General features: G+C 41.0%; 1 protein-coding gene across 21 annotated transcripts in view; it reads right to left on the bottom strand.

The window, feature by feature from the left end:
* LOC135494256 (disks large homolog 4-like) overlaps window positions 1–20,619 on the bottom strand; it is a 148,402-nt gene that overhangs the window by 33,630 nt on the left and 94,153 nt on the right. For 19 of the 21 annotated variants that reach the window (XM_064782130.1, XM_064782125.1, XM_064782127.1 and 16 more), the window contains 7 exons: window positions 20,093–20,195; window positions 19,568–19,634; window positions 19,043–19,179; window positions 18,357–18,477; window positions 16,854–16,901; window positions 13,737–13,769; window positions 12,136–12,259 (listed from right to left, as the gene is read on the bottom strand). In XM_064782130.1, coding sequence (XP_064638200.1) covers window positions 12,136–12,259; window positions 13,737–13,769; window positions 16,854–16,901; window positions 18,357–18,477; window positions 19,043–19,179; window positions 19,568–19,634; window positions 20,093–20,195 — 633 coding nt within the window. The remainder of the gene's footprint in view (window positions 1–12,135; window positions 12,260–13,736; window positions 13,770–16,853; window positions 16,902–18,356; window positions 18,478–19,042; window positions 19,180–19,567; window positions 19,635–20,092; window positions 20,196–20,619) is intronic. The other 2 variants (XM_064782137.1, XM_064782143.1) reach the window with 2 other exon arrangements.

The following is a 20,619-nucleotide window of genomic DNA, read 5'->3' as shown; positions in this document are numbered from 1 at the left end:
TTCTCGTCTAGAAAGAGTCAATACTTGATGATATTCAACACCAGAGCTTTGCTCAAGAGGACGCACCTGGACAGCTGCCGATTATGAGTAATCTACAAGATATTCCGAACAAAAACTTTAACATATCATATTGTTATAGTTTTTTTCCGACATTTAGCTCCAGTTCAAGCTATAACGTCATCGCAATACATCTATACAGTTAAATTTATTCGATGCTAAAAGTTAGCGAATTTGACTATTTTCAAATCGTAATAAACTGATTGCGAAATTCTCATTCTTTAAGTTTGAGTTATTAGGCGTATTCTGAATATTCAACTCAAGCTCAGACTAGGCGCCTGTTCTGATTGCGAAATCAAGTTGATATTTCAGGTCCACAATGCCTTTTTTTTTTCGGAACACACAGTATATTCCATGAAAGAATACACTCTCTTCTCTTAAATCATCATTAGCCATTGATATCAACCTTGACACATTAGCAAGCATGAGTTTTGCAAGCAACCACACCCAAGTGTTAATTTCTTTCACATGGGAGGGGGGGTGAAAACAGTACACTAAGAGACCTCATGGAAACAGTATAACAGCACGAAAGGGATTAGGTCTCTTAGTGTTAATCACCATTACCTGCTCACAAAAGGCCTGATAAACACGTAGGCTTGATTAGGACATTCCAAAACAAACAAACAATGCTGGGTTAGTCATAACTGATTGGTTACTCAAGGGTGGAGTTCAAACACACATCACAGATTATTGAAAATGTGTCAGGCTTTCAACTGTGGATGATGTCAATCCTCAAATAATAGAATTTCTTGCATCAATCAAAATAATTTAATGTGAAGGGCTGATTGTTGCTGTGGGATGTCACTTGACTATCACAGTCTCTCTTATAGTCTTATGAGCTTGCCATTTTTTGGCCTTGAGATATCACAGTCACACAGAAAATCAACCAAAACTCCACGAAAATAAAGTTGGTGACAGACAACGGTCGTTTTGAATTTTGGCGTTCTTACGGAGACGGAATGAGGTCAAGTTTCGGGTGCTTACCTTGTAGGTTTCTCTCGCTCCGGTAACTGATGTGGCAGCATCTCGATCGCCGCATATCCATTCTTGTCCATCAAGTTTGTTGCCGTAGTTTGCATTGGACGGTAACCACGGTTACGAGGAGACTCAGTCGTCACCGCTTCGCCATTAACTCGTATTTCCACCGAGTTGCTTCCCGGCGTGGAAACATTCGTCTCCGATCGTATATCCAAGCTTTTTTCATCACCGTCCATATCTGGCGTCTCACTTTCGACGTAACCATCAGTCGGCGACTCGACATCCAACTCTGTATCAGTTTTGTCAAGAGTCGCATCGGTATCAAACTCAGAATTGACGGCGACATCTATATCTCCGTTTACATCGCTTCCTTCACCTCCGCCGCCATCTTTGTTACCATCCTCAGATTTTTCGTCACCCGACTCCTTATCGGAAACAATCGGTTCCTTGACGTCATCGTGAATTTCCAGCGCGATATCAATGCCGCCATTTTCTGTAGCAGGCTTGTAGACCTCGTCAGCAGAATTGACCGAGTGCCGATCTTCCTCCAGCGGGGCCTCTTCTGGAACTCTATCAAGCGGCCGGTTGTCTGCACCTTTTCCCTTTTGCTTACTCCGGTTCCCACCACCCCCGCATAAGAGATATTTAGTCCAGCCTTGTTTACCCATGTTGACGTCCAAGATGGTCTAAGTACAGTACGTAAATACGCTATAATCGTCCCGAGATAAAAAAAACTAGGGGCTTGTCCAATAATCCGTAAACCTGACAAACCTTTTCAACTAAACTTCAACACTGGAGAGATTCCACAATAAAATAAGCTAATTTAAAACCCCACTCTGTTAGTGAAGCGTCTGGCTGGCCAAATCTGGCGAGAAGTCTACACACACACCACTGCACACACTACCACAACACTTTTTGAACAACTTATCCACTCCAGCACTGGGGAAATCTATGCAAACAACAAGTCCTACAAAACTCCTACAGATGAAAAACATCACCTGACAACCAATCCAATATGGTAAACCGGTATTCACGAGTAGAAACTGGAAGAAACTGCATCAAAATTCCACCGAACACACATAAAATCCTCAGCTCAAGTCGCCCAGCTCCTAAATTTTGAATGCTCAGGCTTCAAGTCCTTGAGGGAGAGTGACTACACTACAATGCATGCAGAGCACTTCCCAGCTGCCTACCGCCTAGGTGTGACACACAATAGAAATACCAAAACAGCCTTAACCTGTTGTATGCCAGTGCCAAAGGACACTAGATTGTACACAATGTAGGTTTCAAGTACAGCAGTCTGTGTGCAGACTACCAAACCACAGTCTAAAGTCAATACCTCACCGATTTCAGGGACAGTGTCCAAATTTAGAAGTCACAGATCCTGAAATATTTATACAAGTTTGAGGTTTATATCCATACCGATGCCAACCCCATCGTATGTTAGGACAGGCAATGCATAATTTAGAGACTATAACTAGATTTACCAAGCGCTGTCAACAGAAAATACTTCAGTTATTTTGGGGACAGTGTCAAAAACAGGAAGTTGTCGAATATCTGATATGAATCGTGTGTTTTAAAAATCCATCCAAAATTTCGTGAGCCCTGTAATCACAAGTTTCCTTGCCGCTACCTGGCCACAATTGCTAGATTTTATCGTGACATTTACCACAATGAGAAGAGTCAGGAATGCGAGATGATAAGGAATTGTTTGACAGCGCAATCAGTGAGTTTCCATGGTGTCGCATGGAAGCTGAGAGTGGTGGGAAATCCTGCCTTTTTTCCACCTAAGCGGGTATCCAAGCATGAGGTGTTAGCGTAGGGCCTAACAGGTATCAGCTCGTTTCACCAATCACGTGATATCCAAGTTTTTATAAGAGCGTGATGGAGCCAAATCCAAGATATTAAATCAAAATTGGACGCAGGCAGCCTTTAGGCACACAGAATGTTAACATTCTTTTAAGGATTCCACCACAGCATCAACTGAGGTCAGTGGAGCACACTTTGGGCTGTGGCTTTAAGGCATTGCTCGGTTCCCTCGGTTCAAATACTCAGCCAACTGTGCCTGGTATCTCGTGGCCACACATGAAAAGGCAGTACTCCGAGTTCGATTATTTCCCGACTGGACTGGAGCTCAATACTAATCAAGAGGCTAGAGAAATCCCCCTCATCTACTCTCAGCTATCAGTATCCACCCAAGACTTTGACGTGATCCCAGTAATGAGAATAGAAAATCGATGTAATTGGCCTCGTAGCCTAGTTCTCCCAGCAGAGAAGTTCAGTAGAACATTCCGACCTGATGGCACCGATATTGTGGCTGGGAAATGCCCGATATAGGAGAGGAATTCCCAATTGGTTTCGTAATAAGTATGTTTCTAAATGGTCTCTCTCTTGAAAGTCCATGAACTACACTGATTAATCGAAGCAGTCTCCACAGATCTCGCCACAGAATATATCAAACTGATTCAGAGGGCGGGAAATCTCTGAAGTATGTTTCTGCCACGTGCCAAAGGTCTGGGCTCCAGAAATTGGAATGATGCTCGGGAAATACTGCACTGATATCCCTGTATAACTCTGGTAGAACACATCAAACTGATACAGGGGGTCGGACCCGGAAAGTTCGATACGTAGGAATTCCAACTGTGTTGGGCACTAGTCAAATGATGTAGTGGAACAGTTACAAGCAGTCAGTAATAACTGTCTTGAATAATCTCATTAGTTCAGCTACTTAACTCCAAAAAGATCCAATTTACAGAGATTACATAAGACTGACAGGGTCGGGCGGGAAAATACTCCACAGGAATTCTAATCTTCAAGTGGAGCAAGCACCACACTGGGAAGCACATCATATGACATGATAGTAAATTCTAGTGATCTCCAAAATGAATCGAGCCATGCGTTGTCGATCGTTTTTGAAATCACAACCAACCCAGACTGATCCGACTGAGAGATAGGACATCAAACTGATACGGTCGATCGGCGGGAAAGCTCTCAGATTCCCATACTAGTGGGGTACGTCTCAATGGGCTGGCCGCAGTAGCCCAAGGGAGGCTGCACACGATCGCTTTCTTGAATAGATCCACCGTTGTCAATGAAAGGCTTCTAAACTGGTCGACCTGTCAATCTCGGTTGTACAGGATAAAATTTTGATGGATCTGTCAGAAGAGGACAGGCAGTGGAAACTGAGAGACCAGCAAGGCTGCTCTGAGGAATTCCTCCTTTTCAAATGCCTGTGTCTGAATGTCCCATAAGCTGTCTTTGATATTTCAAAATCATACCACCAGTCCAAATTGTCAAAATATCCACAACAGCTCTAGTAAGCTGCTAAATTTGTATTTTTCAACGGTGTTTTATTTTTTGGCGGATTTTGCAAATAATGTAAATTTTTTCTTTAAATGGCATCTTTGGAGTAGTCGTCAATATCACAGAGGCAAATGTTCTTGGCCAATGGCATTACTTGATTCACATCATGTGATTTCAAGTGAGAATCGAATCCAAAAGAGCTATATCGGATCCAAAATCTCAAATATCTGCTACTTGTATAACAATGGTCACAGCTGGAGTGAGCAAATGCCACTGTAACTGGTTTTCCAAACCAAGACCACATCCAATACAAAATCATGACAGCAGTCGGGTCTGAGATGGCCGTGGCAATGTCATTTTTGACAAGCTAGAGAAAATCTCAAGAGGACAGCCATTGCCTGCAACAGCCTCGTCAGAATGTGATGGAGCGTGATGTCATAAATGGTTTCTGCACCAACCGGGGAGACTTGCGAAACACCTCAGAAACGACTGAATAGCACAGCTGACAGTGAGTAAGCAAGTGAGAATAGAAGCTTGGTAATGATAATTGCCGACTGCCCTTACGAAATGTTATAGAACATCTCTCAATATGAATGATAGAAACTGTACCCAGTGGCATTCCAATGGAGTTAGAGAGATAGTTAACGTCTTAGCCAGTGGTGGAGGTTCAGTTCGCCAGTGCCATTCCAATGGAGTTATAGAGATAGTCAATGTCTTAGCCAGTGGTGGAGGTTCAGTTCGCCAGTGCCATTCCAATAGATTTCGAGAGATGCCCCCATTCGGAACAGTCCCTCGGAAACTCCAGTACAATGTATGATGTCAAGCTCTTGACAGTTTCACTAACCGTGTCAACAGCAAAATCAGGTCCTCTCACCAAAATATCACCACTTCAATCACTTGGAATAAAATTTTTGAATAAGAAGTAATGTTTACATAAGTCTACTTTAACCTGGTACTGGGTGAGGATATAGGTGCTATAGTTATGCATGGTGCTTACAGGCAATTGAACTAGAAGACCACTTTGGCCAACAGAAAAATGACTGGTCAAAAACAGAATCACAAAAAAACGAAATGCCCCCGAAACTTTGCGGTTGATTGTATTTCAAAATATCCTGGTTACCAATGAGCTGACCCCTTGTTGTTGTGTTTGAGGACTCATGCCCACTTGCCATTCTTGTGTAATGTGTCATGCAGTTACATGATTACATGATTACGATTATCAGACAATTAGAACAAATCACAACATGGGCAACTGATGCACTGTGTACTAAAATAGTCAACATTTGGGACGACGGACGACGAAGACGGACACTGCGGTAATGTATAGACCCCCCTACGGTGAGCCAAAGATGAGAGATTTTATGTGAAAAGCCCGTTTACAAGCCCTAATGTAAATTTAACCTTAACCTGCCTCTAAAACAAATAAGAGTGCCATCTGTGATGAAGTTCAATAACTAGACAAATTAAATTCTAAAGTAACAGTACATTCATTACTCTCAAAATTATAGTTGGGTTTACACTGTATATATTTGACCCTGTAAATTTCTATCAAAATCAAACCTAGTGATTACCAGTTTTCACGCAGAGGAGAGATCTTTTGTTGCACACAGCATCGATTACAATCGTAGGTCGCAGCAATAAATATTGCATGTTTGCGCGACACTTAAGCCCTCGAGTCAAACTCTCCCTAATGACCTTTTAACGGCGTAATCCGGAGAGAAGAAATGCACAAGAGATATCGACAGGAAACATCAAGATCTGCTCCCGCCGGAAACCAGGAGAGCAACATCGTCGATTAAGGAAGGCGACAATTGCCTGAATGATCTGTTGAAATGTACAATAGTTTTTCATTAGCCGAAGCTGATATCGTCACCATGGTTACAAGACTCAACGGCAGACGTCTGCAGTGGCCCACCGGTTTGATTGCGACTGGGTGGACCCGATTCATCAAATTCTGACAGGTTGTTTACCCGGCGTGTGCCAACCCACATGTACATGACCTTAGACACATCACTTTACCTCAGAGAGGCAGCATAGGCAATACCTATCTGTTCAAATTACAGTAGAACCTCTCTATTAAGGACACCCTCGGGACTGAAAATTGCTGTCCTTAATAGAGAGGTGTCCTGATTAGAGAGGTCAAATTGAATGGAAACAACCAATTTGGGACCAAAACTAGCATCCTTATAGAGAGGTTGTCCTTAGAGAGGTATCCGCAAAGGGAGGTTCCACTGTACATCAAAATCATGTTATGTTGATGTTCTCATTGTTGCCTCTCCCTAGTCACAACCTGTGCAGAAATTTATATTTCATGCCACTGTTGATAAAAATTCAAACTCGGTAGCTCACTAAACTGGGAATCTTCTCAATTCCACATATTTTTCACACAGCCCCTCAAATTTACCTTACTACGCAGCAGTGCGAAATCTGCTCGATAGCCTGACATGATGCTGGGCGTGTCCTACCAGATAGCACTCCATTCAGCCAAACTCGAGGGAGTAGTGCCTCGGCGAAATCATCCGGCCATCAAACTATCAACACGAATACAAAATTTCACGCTTGATCTTGCAGGAACTATTCATGTGATAGTCAGTCATGTTGGACTGATCAGGACGCTTTCACTGGCGTAATGGAGAAGGCACGCTCCGATGAGTTCATACAATCATGACAGTATGAATGCGTATAGTCCAGTGCTTCTTAGCCTCGAAAGAATTCAGGACACTCCGTCCAGACCAAAGATTTGTGACCTTGGGCAAGCAACATTTTCTACCACAGAGCCTGGCCTTATCTCTTTTTGGGTACAGACATGTTGTTTGGATGAAATAAATGGCCGACACACACATAAATCTGATTTTCCGAGTTTCATAGGATTTCGTTTAAAATATATATAGTCGTGTTTTTCGTCATTTGCAACAACACTGACCAATCAATGGAAATATCACGTCCAGATAACACCTTTAAGTCCCGATTGATGAGAACCCACCAAGATCCAATACCCCCAAAGTAATGACCAGCTTCTGGTCAATTTCGCACAACAACACTTTATCTGCCGCGGCAATCAATAATTCACCCCCATCAATCTTCCTGGGACCTCCCAGCGCCCCAAATGGATGCGTTTAACTCAATTCTCATTCTGAACCGCTCAGCTAAACCATGGCTAAACATACCTTGGTATGGCCGCAAGAATTCATATGAGTTATCTACAGGATGCTTCGAAAAGATGTACTCATTTTTTTATCCAAGGGGAAGCATTGCTTCCGGCTAGTAGGAAACAACTTGATTGATTCAACTTGACCCCTGTTATGAGGACACCTCCTTTAAATGGACAGCACTTGCCACTCCCAAGGGTGTCCAGACCAGAGAGGTTCAACAGCAGTGTAATCAAGAAGGGTAGAGTAACCGTATAACAAACCAAATCAAGATTACATTTATTACCAAAACTTGATTGGCGATATTTTGGACAGGTTTTAAAGGAAAAGATCTTCTGTTCGTTGGTAAAAGAACAAACTTGGGGCAAAAAGGTAAAGCATTTATAGTAAGTTTGGCACAACCAAAACTGATAACAAAAGACATGTTGAGCAAGTTTATCCTCACAATGAGTTTGTGACACTAACAATGTCACGCCCACTAAAGTTGCTTTAAACCAACTTCTCAAAACCGGTTTTGATCAATGAACAGTTTTCTTGGGGGTAAAAAAAGCAACTTACCAATCAACAAATTCCTTTTGAGCAGAAAATATTAACTATCCTATTACGGTACCACACTAGAAGTGGTCAACTTTCAACATAAGTCCCAACACAACTACCACCAGAAAATGCCACCGCTGACATGAACACAGGCGGGAGACCAGGATATCACGCCAATCTATTCACCCATCGAAGCCATTGAACGTGTAAATTCCTGTTATTAGAACCGGAAAGTTCTTCGAGAATAGATCAGTTTGCTGAAGGAATCGTTCACGAAAAACACAAAAGCTTTATGCATTATGCATGGTTTTGGAATGGCTGTGAAACCTTGTTAAACGGATGGAGGATTGACCCTCATTTCGTGCAATATGGTCAAGAGGGGTAGAGGAGTATCACTAGAGACGACCTGAGGAAGCTAGGCTACTTGGTTGTAAAAATTGAAAAGTTTCTCATGATTAGATCAGTTTGCTGAAGGAATTGTTCATGAGAACACACAAGTCACAAGAGTTAGTATGCATGGTTTTAGACTGGCTGCGAAATCTTGATTTAAATGACACTGCAACAACTTTATGCAGCTGACCATCTTTGATGACAACACAGGACAAATTTTTCTCAGGTCATGTAGGAGGAAACCTGCTTTTGGGGGAAAAACTTGCAGCGTACTTAGCAGACTATAACCATTGAATAAAACTTCATGTACAGGTTGGCTTTGCTCAAGAGCATTGCCGCCAAAGTGGAACTGATACCTTAAGCGCAACAGAAAGCTGCAGAAAGCCACAGCATGGCAGGTTAATTGATGGAGAAGCTATGACAAATTGATTGAGTAGGCTTGAGGAATGAGATTTTTTCTTGTGCAGAGTAGTAGTTATGCAAACGTGTTCAAGAAACCGCACAGCTTATCATATTCTTGTAGAATTTAGCGAGGAGAAAAATATCCGATTGTGATCTCTACTGTGCATTATCATTATCATTATTGACAGAAAGAGGCAGTTTCGTGTTAGGTGTCTTGCTCGAGGCCAAAAACAATAAACAGTTTGGAGTTTGACCAGTGTCACAAGCAGTACGCACACCACGAAGACACCATCTGTTGTCGTCTTAGTGAGGTTTGTTGGCGAACTCATGCCCGCACATCAAGCATGTCAAAAGTGCTTTGATATGGAGATGGTTACAATACAATGGCAGTTTATGGCCAAATCATGCAGATCTGGATTAGAAATCAGGCCAGACTTTTTGCTTATCCGTTTTTTTTTTCAAGGCAAACAACATGGCCGTTGGAACGGGGGGGGGGGGGGGGGGGGAACTCCCATCCCCCAATAGTTGGCTTGTCAAAGTTGTTGTGAAAATGAGATGCTTGATCAATTAGCAGAGTTGAGAGGCTTAATCTTCTTAGCTCTGCTATCATGACACCAACATCTGTGCTCTCAGAACCAATGCATGCATCCACCTACAACTCCAATGAGAAAAAAATGCAAGTCAAAAATGTTTCACAATTGTTGCTTGTCAACTGACAAATTTTGAGAGATTTTGTTCCCAAGAAACTTAGAAGTCATTTTCATTGGCCTAACAGACCAGCTATGTCATGCAAAGCTGATTTCTGTGACATGTTCTCAACATTTCACATCAGCTGATAATAAATTGATGTAGCAACCTTTATGGTATTTTTATGCATGATACAGTGACAGGCATGATGTCCGGGAGCATCGGAATGGATGATGACAACAGCAGTCAGGGCAACCAGTAGCAGGGGATGGCACTCATTGTCACCATCTACTGTCAACGATGACGGGTGCTGCCTTCTGGTGACGGTGAATTAAATCAGAACTAAGAAGAGATGAGCAATGTTGAGAATATCACCCTCTCTATTAAGGACGCTAGTCATGGCCAACAATTGGTCACTTTCATTCACTTTGACCTCATCTCACCAGGACATGTCTCCTTTAAGGACAGCACTGGTCAGTCCCGAGGGTGTCCTTAATAGAGAGGTTCGAACATATATTTATCAAAGACACAGCCCTTCCTCAATTCTTGAGAAGCCTGTTGGATGACGACAACATGGGCAAAAGGTCAAGGTCAGCACTACTCATCCATTAAACACAGCAGATTTTGCCATTATTTTCAAAAGAACATTTCCACAGGCAATGGAGTGTACTATACATCAACTCGTTAACACAAAGGTATATCGTTTACTCCAGTTGCCTGTTGTAAATGTCCTTTCAAAATGGCCACTGGTCTATTTCGCAAGTTGGGTATTTACAAACTTCGAGAAACAGCAGGAACAAATCTGACAAACCCGGCCATGAAACAGATGTAAACCTACCGTGGATAGTTCATATTCCGCTGTCGCTGGCCTGGGCGGTACGAGGTCGGTCCACTAGGGGGCAGAGTGACAGATTTTTTAACGCTTCCCATTTTCTGTGATAATCCTAATATTCCTTATTGAAATGCCCACATAATCCTCTTTGAATTGAATCTTTTTAAAATTCGTGTTTTAAAACATGACACTCTTATTGTTACAAGCCACGTTTTTCAATTAACAACTGTATATATTCCTCGATGAGAGTTTTCAAAATAACATCTCGTCACAAGTCAAATTCATGTACATCTCATATAAATCTACATGTATATTCCTGAACAAAAACATAAAACAATTTCAAAACATGCTATCATCCTTTCACAGATAAATACATTGGTAGACAATTACAGAGTAATCCAGAGTCAATACCATGATATTCGATAAGGCAAATTTTGTTATCATTTTCAAACAGAATCAATACCTTTTGGAGTGTTATAGTTACGTAATTTGGAGACAATTGGAAGGAATTATTCAAACTGACGATTTTTTTAAAGACATGACCTCATCTGCCTTCAAATAACACAATGAAATAATGTTTTCTGACCAATCAAAGAACACATCAACGCTGCCACAAATAGGCCAATAACGTCACCATAATCAAGTCGATCCTTGATTGATTCTTCAGTGGTGTCCTAATTGATTGGAGCCTAATGATCGCTAATTATCCCGCTGATGATTAGTTTGTCACAATCCTGAATAATAACGTTCTAAAAGTGCAATATCCTGTATAACGAGGAGTTAAAATTGTACTAAGTCCAGGTCCATGGCTGGATGCACTACACACTTTGCACACAATAGCCAGCTAGTAATCTTACATGCCTGATTTCAAATTGCCAAATTTCTACACCAGCGCAGTGATGTAAGCCCAATGTATTGAATATAGATCGAAATCTACATAAACTGTGTTGATACACTTTCATGGCATGTATAGTACGGCACACATAAAATATTTGCATTCGAATAGCAACATGGCTGGGACAACAAGCCGTTGGTCCTGAGAGGTCAAAACTGCCGCCCAGCCATGGGTGACTAAGTTCATTGTCACATTGTCCATGGACAAGACTGCAAATGGCACACATATCAGTACACAATGCACACTGATGTTCGATCAAGTTCGGGCAACAATATGACTCAGTTTATATTTGGTTACTCCACCCTTAACTGAGTGGCCTTAACCCAACTTGAGCCATACTCATGTACTGTGCCTTCGGTTCAAGTAAGCATGGACTGGTCTTTTTGAGTGTCAACCTAACTTGGGTGACAAATTGTACACAGCACAACATGACATGTAGAGAAGTATTGACTCTTCCAAGGGTGACTAATTTACAACAGGTATGTCAATAAACCATGAACAATACCCCAAAGAAGTTTTAAGTCAAGTACGTTATAAGGGATGTACTTTATTCAGTGTTCTGTGCACAAAATGTATAATATTTTTTCGGGCAATTTAGCATGGAAATATTTGGGGACAATAACAATACCTTATTGTGTTGAGAGAATAGGAAATATGTCATGGTAGAAAAAACACAATCTTCTTAAATATTACAATGGCTTTATTAATATGAATAGATAATTTTCATATAATCCTGTCCAAATAAGTTAAGGCAGCTGAACCCGGCTATTTTCGAAAATTTGGAATGTCAAAATTGTAATAATAAAGGACTTCAGGTTGTCAGATCGAATAATATCTAAAAATGCCGCCTAAATGTCATGCTCGACTCCCTGGCGCCCCCTATTGATAAAGAAAAGGCTTCTTACCGTGGTATATCTTCTTCCGTTTCCGTAAATGGCAATGGCTTTGGCGTCGTAATTGCTGAGTAACTTGGCGGTAGGGCAGTGGAGTTACTGGAGTTATTGGGTTCATCGGCGTATTCATTTTGTACTGAAAACGAGCGCAATAAAATGAAAATTTTAAAAAAGGAAATAGGATAAGAATAAAGATTTGGACCCCATTTGCAATTCCAATCTACAATTTAGATTTACTTCCTTTAACATTTGGAGTCCCATATAAAAAACTGAAAATATACCAAAATCATTTATTGTTTAAAAAAACTTCCAGTCGCCTTAGACCTATAAAGCTAATTAGTCTTAAGCGACTACGGTACCCTCTTTATATCTCCATGCTTTTTTGCGAGCTTGCAGGTCCCCCCCCAGAAGTCACACAGGGACACCGGGGGTGATGTACGTCTCCATATTTATTTTTTAACTCAAACTTCCAATAGACCAAAGTAAAGTTCTGAATTTGCTGGTGCTGCCATCTCGAGTTTTCAAGATTAACTACTTGGTTGAAATCTCTTCAACTCTCGACACTCTCATGAAATAACTGACAACCGCTCAGGGAATCAGGAATGCAAGAATCACAAGCCTTTTTACCATTGAAGGAGATACACCGCCAATGGAAGACAAACCTATTTCACAGAAATAGCAATCTCTGGCCTTGCCGTCAAGGTGGCCAGGCCAAATGTAATGTGTTCTTGATTTTACAGATATAAACATACTGCTCTTTAACACAAACTGCTCCCATTTTCTCTTCGTTCTATGTGCACTCGAGTTTATTGTTGTTGTTTTGTTTTTTTTCATAAAAAAAAAAGCTTATGTAAAATTATTTTATAAGGCACAATAAACTATTTTGAATTTGAATTTGAATTTATAAAAAAATGTCCAATATCTGGTAAATCTTATGAATACCAGCTGGTTCTACGCCAACTGACAGAGAAAATATGAAATCAACAAGGACTTGGGCAGACGTGTGCTTTTTTGCGCAAACTCATTTTTAGAAATGACACAGGTTGTAGCCAGAGTGCGGTGAGCATCCCAGACAAGGTGGTAGTCGCATCAGCCGGTGTCAAGGCATACTCATTTTGGCGACAACTCACCATTCGAGGAACCTTGCCCGACTTTGACCATGGTTAGTTATCATGCAGCTTGTTATTAGTAGGCGGACAAGCAAGATGCCTTCGTAAATTTACCATGCAAGGTCGCAGGAAGGATGGAGCAAGTTTGGGAGGGGCATGCAAAGCTGGAAAGTGACCCTTTTATGTTTTCATGACAATCTGAATTAATCCAGGGGTCGGAATTGAGTAATTGACAATTAACAAACTACAAATGGCTTTTTTTGCATGCCTGAAACTGGTATGCATTACAGGTTTCATCACAGTGACTCTCCTGTTCGGCAATGAGTGAAAGAGGCAAGTCTTGTGTTCAAGACACATCAGGTGAATAAAATTTCATCTACAAAGATATTGTCAATAAGGAGTGCTTATTTTGGGGCGTAGACTTAGGCCGGCAGGTGCCAACAATGCAAGAGGCTGGTATGAAGGCAGGAGACGTTCATTGTGCGCACTGAAGCGATAACTTACCAGGCGGGGATGATGTCTCAGAGGGGAGAGGCGCTGGAAGAACGAGGATGATGCAACGATCAGTCGAACACATGCAAGCACACGTCACGGCACTCGAGTTACACTCATAGCACATGCATGTTGGCATAGCAACCACGTCGTTGCTAGGAAACCAGAGTAGTCACCATGGCAACCATATTGTTGCTAGGAAACCACTGTAGTCATCTTAGCAACAACAGTGTTGCTAGTTAACCAGAGTAATACTAGGTCAACCAGTGTTGCTAGGCAACTAGAGAAGTCACCATGTCAACAACAGTCCTGCTGGGAAACCACAGTTGTCACTGTGGCAACCACTGTGTTGGCATGGCAACAAAAACTCACTGTGATCAGTGTAGTTTCCATGAGAACAATAAACACTGTATTTTCATAGCAACAAAATCATCACCATCAAATTACAATGTTTATAGAACTGATGCCATTGCAATATTTTCATTGCAACAGCTGAATGACTGTTCAATTAGAATTACTTTTGAAGTAATGGATAGTGCAAATGCCACGGAAGTGTTATAATTGCAATTAAGATAGGGGATCATTTAGTATGCACACATCTGACTTAGCAGACTGATTAGTGATGAGTTATTTATTTCTAATTGTTAGGAAACATGCCACAAACGACATTAGGATTGACATCAAACAGACACGCAGAATCTGAAATAAACTCAATATACTGTAGGCCCTAAACTGCAACACTTTCTTATTCACAATCACTTCATTTTGGCGAATTTTGCGAATAAGTTAGATTTGTAACAAGAGGCCCAAGGGCCTGGCGCTCAGCTGAAATATATGAACATGGAAAGTACCCGATAGATCTCTTTCAACCTCAGTTTTGTCAATATATCAGGCAAACATACCAAAGTAAAAAGACTTTTAAATGGTGACAAATATGCCACTTATTAGTCAAATCTAAGTGCCTGAGCCAGGCTGACCTTGAAAAGTAGGTCAAATGGAAAGCCCATGTGATATCATGTAAAGGAGACTTATTGTACACCAACCATAAAATTCATGTCACTCTGGATACAGCAAAGGCTTTAAAATAGAAAAAAAACACCAAGATGGCCGCCCACCAAATTATTCAAAAAAGTAAAGAAAATGTATTTACAAGTGAAAAAAGTAAAAATTAAAAAAAAAAAAAATTTGACCCGAAGTGGGATTGGAACCCACAACCTTCAGAGTCATACAAGAGCGGGAAATTCAAATCAAGCTTAAACTAGGTCAACACAGATTTTGGCTCAGTAACGCCAACTGGTAGTATCAATCAAAACTACTCTTAGTAGTTTCAAGACCTACATGCATGCGGTCCTTTTCAACTTTATTTCAAGCTTCTATCTGCTTGAATAAAGCGCCAAAAAATTGTTTTGTGATTTAGGCTTTTTGCCCCCTGGTGGCCAAACTGTTAATCCTGCCGGACCCACACTTGGTCTATTCAGGAGTCCTGAAGGGTCTAAATGGCTTATAGGGAAAATCTATCGCCTATCCGCCATAGTTTTGAAACGTGCCTGTTTAACGGACAGACAGACAGACAGACAGACAGACAGACAGACAGACAGACAGACGGACATTCATTCTACCATTTACTCATATGAATAGCTCAGCTTGTCAGCTGAGCTAAAAATGATTATCAGTTTTGATTGGAATGACTGAAAGAAAATTCATAATCCGCCAAAATGAAAATTTTTTTCCAAAAATAAAGAGGCGTTAAAATTTTGCAGTTCACAGTAGCATATTCACAAGAAATGATAAATGCACGGAATTAGTAGAACATTACATCTACACTGCTCTGGTTTGTACTACAATAACTGCCACCAGAATCATTTTACAACACATGTAGGTTTGAAAACTAATCAAAGATAGTATGAATGTCCAGATAAACTCTCTAATAGATTTGTACACTATGAACAGCTGTAATAGTTTTGTACACCATAAACAGCTGTAATAGTTCTGTACACTATGAACAGCTATAATAGTTTTTGTACACTATAAACAGCTGTAATAGTTTTGTACACTGTAAACAGCTTTGTTGAAAACGACATTCAGTGCAGATATACATGATGAGAAATTTTCAAATTTCAAATTTTTGAACGAATGGAGTAGGCATTTAGGGCAAGCAGTGCAAGTGCAAAAAAATTGTTAGTCAAGCAAGTCTTTTTTTCCCACAATTTTCTTATTATTCAGCAGCAAGGGGTGCTTAGAATCGGCAAAGTCTGGTGAGTTTTATCGCAGATATTCATGGTATTCGGTACAAGTTTACAATCCTCGATCATGACAAAAAAATTGACATCTATTGACAAAATAAGTCCCATTGTTCAATGGATTTATAGCTGAATGCGATCAAACTATGTCATTTCTGATCGGGGATTGTAAATTTTAACCTGGCATGCGACAAAAAACGATTTCCCGCACAAACTAGCGATAAAAATCACCGGTCTACAGTGTGCTTTAGCAAGCCATTTGGTATCAAAGCAGGAACAACAGATGCACAGAAATGTCTTCATTATCCAACAAAATACTTCATTTTGGAATCTTTGGGCTTTTAGCAATGGGGCAAAGTGTAGGATCTGGGGGCCCTTGGCTGACTCTGGCCTGAGGAAAAACTCATCACTTCAAAGTAATGAAGTGATGGGTTTTCGGTGAGGGAATTCGAAGCTAAACCACAGTGTAAAATTAAGCCATTCTACTGGTATACTCAATGTAAAGAGCAAATCAAAGTAAGCGAAAAGACTTAATGCAAAAACTTTGCAATGATTATTGGTGTAAAGTAAAACTCAAATGCAACAAACAAAATGAAATGAAACGTCCTGACAAACTGAAGCCTCCCTAATAGCTGACACCTCTCTAATAAGGACACCCTCTCTAGTAAGGGCTGTAGTTTTGGTCATAATTGTTGCCATTCAATTTCACCTCTCTAATCAGGACACTTCTCTACTAAGGACAGTACTTTTCAGTCCCAAAGGCGTCCTTAATAGAGAGGTTCTACTGTACATTATGATTGAAATTCAGTGAAGTGGGTTTAAATTTGCACAAGGGTTAGCTTCGACCAAAACCTGGGATTAGTGAGATGTGGTGAAAAAACATTCTTACAATAGAAACCATGATAAATGAGTCCACTCAAATCTTGATTGGTAATATCTGATTGGAGAAATGAAAATAAACACATATAGGGGGCAGTGTTTGAAAGTTTGGTGTTTTTAGTGACCCAGACAGCAAAATGACCTTTTGAAAATTTTTCTCCTTTTTTATCTGAAAGTTTAAGAGATAAATACACTCGCAACTCGACAGACACCCCAACAACAACTTTTTAATGTTTGAAAGGTTCATAGGAACCCACTTCCGACCCAAACAATTCGAAAGAAAGATCTACATGTCCTGCTTTTAAAAATTTCTCTTGACTTGAATTCATTTTGCTCTCTGGGATCACATAGTTGAGAGAAAAAAACACATATGTGGGGTGCAAGCAATTATAGAATATAGATTAATGGTGAATAGGCCCATCTGAATAATGGGTAAATGAAACTCGTGCAGTGGATACTAGAATTCTAACATGACATCCACAGGTGAGCAGCTCTAAATCTAACAGTGAGTTCATGCACAGCATTGCTTTATCCTACTGAAGCCCGAGGCAGTGCTTTATCCCACTGAAGCCCGAGGCAGTGCTTTATCCCACTGAAGCCCAAGGCAATGCTTTATCCCACTGAAACTTGAGGTAATGCTTTATCCCACTGAAGCCCAAGGCAATGCTTTATCCCACTGAATCCTAAGGCAGCGCTTTATCCCACTGAAGCCCAAGGCAGTGCTTTATCCCACTGAAGCCCAAGGCAATGCCTTAACCCACTGAAACTTGAGGTAATGCTTTATCCCACTGAAGCCCAAGCCAATGCCTTATTCTACTGAAGCCCGAGGCAGTGCTTTATCCCACTGAAGCCCAAGGCAATGCTTTATCCCACTGAATCTTAAGGCAATGCCTTATCCAACTGAATCCCAAGGCAATGCCTTATCCAACTGAAGCCCAAGGCAATGCCTTAACCCACTGAAGCTTGAGGCAACGCTTTATCCCACTGAAGCCCGAGGCAATGCCCTATCCCAGTCAACCTCAAGGCAGTGCTTTATCCCATTGAAACACAAGGCAATCCAGTTAAAGGCAATGCTTTATCCAGTTGAAGCACAAGGCAATCCAGTTAATGGCAATGCTTTATCCCATTGAACCCCAAGGCAATACTTTATTCCATTGAAGCTCGCAGCAAAATCATATTATATCTCCCAGTTCCCCATCCAAGGTACCAGTTCTTCTTACAGGCATCAGAGCATACAGGATCATGCAACCTCTAATAACTTAGTACCAAGCTTTATAGCAGGCAGGCTAAAATCTTATGTTTACATGGTCAAGGTTAGGATATTTGCACAAAATGCTGTTCCAAGATGCACCCGGTCTTGTATACCGTACTGCAAATCATCAGTTTAGGAACATACTCTACTGATTATCATTCAACTATTCATAACTTTTCATGATAGCATCCAAATTCAAGCAAACACTTGTCATGAATGCGGACTTGATGTTCATGTCGACCACCAGGGACCGCCACCTACCTGAGTATTCTTCCGAGACGTACGACGGCTTAGTGATGACTAGAACGACACGTTCAGCCGTGGCTTTTAATATTGAGACGGCATCTTCGTGCGTGACATTCTGTAATGAATTCTCGTTCACCTAGAAGAGAAGCATATCAGTGATGGGGACATTACGATATAGGAGGGTCATTTTTGCAACATCACAGTAGTGCTCCCAGTAAAGGTGTTAGGGATTTTCAGTGAAGAGGACCAGGCGGTCATTCCCAGTGAGGTGTATAGCATCCTTGTACATGACAGGATGTCTTTCCAGCCCGCACAGGGTAAACAGACTTCCATCCTTCAGTATAGCCCCTAAATAAGCCCTGGGCCGTCAGAGTGGCATAGTAGAAACATCCGGGCCTGTCAACTCTGAGGTCCGGGGTTCAATTCCAAGTCAGTTCAAGTATACTCATGTAAGACGATTCTTTTGGACAGTGTATGTTTCCTCCGGGGTCTCCAGTTTCCTCCTACTTCCATTACAATAGTCCAATATTGTTTATAGAGCTGATAATGTCCAAGTTGACGCTTGGATCTCAAAGCAACATTTAAAAAGAAAATAAGCCCAGGGCCTTACTTCAAAAGATACCGACCACCCGCCACATCCCACTGAAGCTCGAGGCAAAGCTATTTCAAATCTCCCAGTTCCCCATCGGAGCTTTCCTTACCTGAACAAGTCGATCTCCTATGGCTAATCTCCCGTCCACCTGAGCGGCACCACCATCTATTATTTTCGTTACAAAAATACCATTGTCTCCAGGAATGTGTTGATTGCCGACACCCCCAGCAATACTGAAACCAAGACCTGCAAGATGAACATCGCTAAAGTTATTTCCATATTTCCATCCAGGGACAAAAGTAAGTTTCTTGTTATCATTCGATATAACATCTGCCTTGCTATCTTAAAGGAATTCTAGGACAGGTGTATGCGTCACACGAACAATGACACGAAATACCCAATACTAAGATTAATTCCGCAATATGTTACATTTATTTCCCTTTACTAAGATTAATTCCACAATGTTTTACCTTTATTTCCCTTTACTGAGATTAATTCCGCAATGTTTTACCTTCATTTCCCTTTACTAAGATTAATTTCGCAATATGTTACCTTTATTTTCCTTTACTCAGATTAATTCCGCAATATTTTACCTTTTTTTCCCTTTACTAAGATTAATTCCGCAATATGTTACCTTTATTTCCCTTTACTAAGATTAATTCCGCAATGTTTTCAGATGGGGCTTTCGGCCGTTTTACATACTGGAAGAGAAAATGAGATAATTTCATGGCCATTACCCTTGCATCTTCTGTTCTCTTGTTCGAACGTGAAAACAAGATTTCATGAGAGAAAGAATAAGATAACACACAATCGGATCAGTGAGATGTCGTTTCTGACAACTTGGAAGCTGTTCAGCTGTTTTTACAAAGATACCTTTGAGTTGACACTGCACACATGAAATTGGTATCACTGGCTTAACATGCTTCGATGACATATGACACCTTGACAGGTGACAAAACGACTTCTCCAGAGGTATTATATGCGTCTTTCAGAATTTGATGAACTACTGTAAGCATGGATTCCTGGGCAACCCTTAGAACAACTTCTACGGAAAGTTATTGAGGGATACTCTGAGCCCCGCCGCAGCTTTTGAATATGATACATTTACATATATTGTTGTGTTAAAGATGGATAGGGGGCGTTATACCCAGATACTTACTAACACAACAGTAGAGCCAGCCTTTTTGAGCGCTTCAACAGCTTCCGAATGTGATACATTTACTGTGTTCGCATCGTTTACTGATACTATTATGTCATTTATCCTGAAACAGAGAAAAATCATCAGATCAAAGGGAGCTGGTGTGTAAAGTGATGGATCAAGTCAAGTTCTATTATCTCTTTTGCAGGGCTTCTTGTGAATCTGGTGGAAGATAGATGAAGGCCAAAGGACGTGGGCTCTGATGTCATCACAAACCCATGGAGTCAACCAAATCTGCCCCGACGACCATGCCAGTTTCCCGTCATACCTCATCGGGAACAGACGTTTCTTGCTTCACCATCTCACTTCTTTCGTTTTCAAACTATTACTGAATGTAAATCCCTCCCAGTTCTAACCCAAGGTTATTTTGTATCTTCCTTGAGTCACCAGTTCAGCTAGGGTTGCTATGATATATCAAGGTTCGATCCTCACTGCCACCAATGCATGAATATTTGGCAACGATAAATCACCAATAATTTACGGCCAAC

The sequence above is a fragment of the Lineus longissimus genome, chromosome 10 (assembly GCF_910592395.1).
Source record: "Lineus longissimus chromosome 10, tnLinLong1.2, whole genome shotgun sequence".
Taxonomy (NCBI): Eukaryota; Metazoa; Nemertea; class Pilidiophora; order Heteronemertea; family Lineidae; genus Lineus; species Lineus longissimus.
The sequence above is the reverse complement of the archived record's forward strand: the minus strand, read 5'-3'. Positions and strand labels throughout refer to the sequence as shown.